This window comes from Elephantulus edwardii, unplaced genomic scaffold, assembly GCF_000299155.1.
Source record: "Elephantulus edwardii isolate Elephantulus edwardi_28Jun2011 unplaced genomic scaffold, EleEdw1.0 scaffold00120, whole genome shotgun sequence".
In the NCBI taxonomy this organism is placed as follows: Eukaryota; Metazoa; Chordata; class Mammalia; order Macroscelidea; family Macroscelididae; genus Elephantulus; species Elephantulus edwardii.
The window spans coordinates 4,880,355-4,884,402 of record NW_006399870.1 but is presented as its reverse complement, the minus strand read 5'-3'; the positions used below and the strand labels follow the sequence as shown (position 1 = coordinate 4,884,402).

Here is a 4,048-nt window from a genome sequence, read left to right as displayed (position 1 = left end):
TAAAGTTGGACCAGATAATAGCTGGCCCCCCAGCAGTTTTTTGAGGGCTGTAAATTCGAAAGAAGGAGTTTGCTCCTCTTTTTCTGGTACAGCTGATAGCAGATTCAAACTACTAGAGAGGTGCCACTGTTATTTTAGCACTGTAAGTTCTTACAAACTATGTCACTACAGCTTATTGGCATAGAGCTAGTACTTATTAATGTCAGAAAGGATCTCAGTCTCAGGCTTGGTGTGCAGAGTGTGGGCTCTTTTTTTTTTTTTTTAAATTTAGGTTGTTTATTTTTCATTTCCGTGAACATCTACAGAGATTTTGGGATTCCATTCATTTATTGTTGCACCCTTCTCCCCGCACAAACCCCTCCCCCCTCCCCCCTTGCTTCCAAGAAGAAGCCTGGTTTCACCCTCTCAAGAACGAACTTGTAGGGAGCGGCTGAGTTGGTCTTTACCGCCAGCTCCCCCCTCTCCCTGAGCCCTGCTCTTGCTGCAGCGCACTCGCTCAGAGCTCCGGCTCCTGCTCAGCAAGCGCCGCTGTCGTCTCCTTGCCACCATCATGATCATCTACTGGGACCTCAGCAGCCACGATGAGCCCCTCCACCTCCAGGCACAGTCTGCCCGAGATCTCCCGGATTTTGTAGATGTCGGGGAAGATGGTCAGTAGGACGGAGGGTAACATTGATGACTCGCTCATTGGTGGAAATGCCTCTGCTGAAGGCACTGATTGTGAAGGAACCAAAAGCACAGTAATCACTGGTGTTGACAAAGTCATGAACCATCACTTGCAGGAAACCAGCTTCACAAAAGAAGCCTACAAGAAGTACATCAAGGATTACATGAAATCAATCAAAGGCAAACTTGAAGAACAAAAACCAGAAAGAGTAAAACCTTTTATGACAGGGGCTGCAGAACAGATCAAGCACATCCTTGCTAATTTCAAAAACTACCAGTTCTTTATTGGTGAAAACATGAATCCAGATTGCATGGTTGCTCTGCTGGACTACCGTGAGGATGGTGTGACTCCATACATGATTTTCTTTAAGGATGGTTTAGAAATGGAGAAATGCTAACAAATTTGGCACTTGTTGGGATCCATCACCTGTCATCTGATCTGGCTGCTGCTTTTAATCACCACACCAGGACTTCAACAAATGGGACTGAGATACCATCTTGAGCTCTCCATTTTAATTTTGACCTTCATTTATTTGGAGCAGAGGCATTTTTTAAAGGGAAAAAATGTCATAGGTTGTCTAAAAGTAAAGTGTGTTTAAACAAAAAAAAAAAACGAACTTGTTTGTTCTCTTAGCAGTCTGTGGTATATTCAATACTCTAGCACCACAACGCAAAGGCATAAATTCTCCTTCTATCATCCCTAGTCATTGCCAAGCTTTCTGATGCATAATTGTGAAGACCACGGCCTGGACCAGGGACACTTTAGTCTCCAGACTAACATCGTTGCTCTTCAGTACTCTGGAGAGGTCCCTGACAGCAGACTTTCCCAATGCAATTCATCTTTTGATTTCCTGGCTGCTGGTACCAAGCTTACTGATTGTGGAGCCAAGCAAACTAAAGCTTTGAACAATCTCAATCTCTTCTCCATCTATCATGGCATATACTCTTTCCAATTTTTAAACATGTGGTGTTCCCTTGCTCTGTTCTGATGACTGCTTCCTGATCCAAGTATAGGTTTCACATAAGCACAATCAAGTGTTCTGGGATTCCAATTCTTCTCAGAGTCAGCAACAATTTGTTGTGATCCACAGTCAAATGCCTTTGTATAATCAATGAAACACAGACATTCCTCCAGTACTCCCTGATTTCAGCCAAGATCCATCTAACATTAGTTATAATATCTCTAGTATCACAACTTCTTCTAAACCCAGCCTACACATCTGGCAATTCTCTGTTGATATGCTGTTCTAGTAATTTTTGGTTAATTTTCAGCAGAATCTTGCTTGCATGTGATATTAAGGACATTGTTTGATAATTTCTGCCCTCTGTCTGGTCATCTTTCTTTGGAATGGGAACAAATATAAGTCTCTTCCAATCAGTTGGCCAGGTGGTTGTCCTCTAGATTTCTTGGCACCACTTGGTGGGCACATCCAGGGCAGCATCTGTTGAATAACATCATTTGGTATGCTGTCAATTCCTGGGACCTTGTTTTTTCCCAGTTCTTTCAGATAAGCTTGAACTTCTTCCTTCCTCACCACAGGCTCTTGCTCATATGTTATTTCATTGAATTCTTCTGTGTCAGCCAATTAATTCCTTTCGGTACAATGGCTCTTTTTTTCATTTTTTTTTTCTTTTTGTTTTTCTACTAGTTTACTTACAAATTCAAATACAAATACAAATTTGAACAAATTCTTTCAATTTCCCTCCCCAACCCATCAAATTGTACATTCCAATGATTAATCCTCACTTCCCCCTGCACATCCACATCCCTCTGCTTCCAGCCACTCCCACCTTCCTGGATCCTTATACTCATTCTACAATAACAGTTTTATACAATATTTACCTTTATGGGATTGAGTTATCTCACTCAGAATAAAGCTCTCCAGTCCCTTCTGAGTTAGGTAATAATTTACAAAGTTTTTATTCCTGCGTACTGCATAGTGTTTCATTGTGTGAATGTACTGTAATTTCTTAATTCATTCATTTGTGGTTGGACATTTGGGCTGTTTCCATGGTCTTATGATGGTAAATACTGCTGCTATGAACATTGGTATACAAATCTCAATTTGTGCCTCAGTTGTCATATTATCAGGGTATATTCCAAGTAGTGGAATAGCTGTGTCATATGGAATTTCCATGTTCGGCTTTTTGAGGAAGCGCCAAACTGCCTTCCAGAATGGCTGCATCATTTTATAATTCCATCAACAATGTATAAGAGTTCCTTTCTTGCCACATCCTCTCCAACATCTATTACTTGCTGCCCTGTTAAATTTTGCCACTCTTACTGGAGTGAGATGGTACCTCAATGTGGTTTTGACTTGCATCTCTCTTATTGCTAATGATTTGGAGCATTTCTTCATGTGTCTGTTTCCCACTCTAATATCTTCCTCTGTGAAAATTCTTTCCATGTCTTGCCTATCTTGTAATTAGGTTATCAGTCTTTTTCTTGTGGAGGCCCAGGTGTATTCTGTAAACTTTTGTTATAAGACTCTTGTCTGAGATGGAATTACCAAATGTTTGCTCCCATTCTATGAACCAAACATTACCTTAATACCCAAAATAGGCAAAGATACTCCCAAGAAAGAAAACTACAGACCAATATCTCTGATGAATATAGATGCAAAAGTTCTTAACAAAATCCTAGCCAATAGAATCCAAAAGCACATAAAAAAAATTCGCCATGACCAAGTGGAATTCATAATAGGTATGCAGGGATGGTTCAACATAAGAAAAACAATCGGTGTAATTCACTATATTAACAAAGTAAATAGCAAGAACCATATGATCTTCCATCTTCTTTTAATCCTTCCTGGATCATTCAATACTCTGCCCATAGCATCCTTAAGCACTGCAACTCAAGGCTTGAATTTGTCATTCAATTTCTTCAGCTTAAGAAATGTTGAATACGTTCAGCCCTTTTGATTTTCTGAGTCCAGCTCTTTGCACATTTCATTATAATACTTTACTTTGTTTTCCTGAGTTGCCCTTTGAAATATTCTGTTCAGCTCCTTAATTTCTTGATTTGTCTTTTGCTTTGACTTCACAGTACTCTAGTGCAATATTCAGACTCTCTTTTGACATCCATTTTGGTCTTTTTCCCTCTTCTGCCTTTGTAATCATTTTTTGCGATCTTTATGGATGATGTTATGATATCCTCCCACAGTTCATCTAGTCTTTGCACATTGGTGTTCAAGATCTCAAACATGTTCCTGAGATGGTTTTGAAATTCGAGTGGGATAGACTCAAGGTCAAATTTTGGTTCCTGTGGATTTGATTTCATTTCCTACAACTTCAACTTGAGCTTGCATATGAGTAGTTGGTGGTCTGTTCCATAATCAGCACCTGGCCTACTTATTCCAGCTGATACTGAACTTGTCCAGTG

General features: G+C 40.1%; 1 protein-coding gene across 1 annotated transcript; it reads left to right on the top strand.

The window, feature by feature from the left end:
- Nucleotides 1–647: 647 nt before the first annotated feature.
- LOC102866097 (translationally-controlled tumor protein-like) lies at nucleotides 648–1,064 on the top strand. Its single transcript, XM_006892817.1, has one exon. The coding sequence runs from the start codon at nucleotides 648–650 to the stop codon at nucleotides 1,062–1,064; it is 417 nt and encodes a 138-aa protein (XP_006892879.1).
- The last annotated feature ends 2,984 nt before the right edge of the window (nucleotides 1,065–4,048 follow it).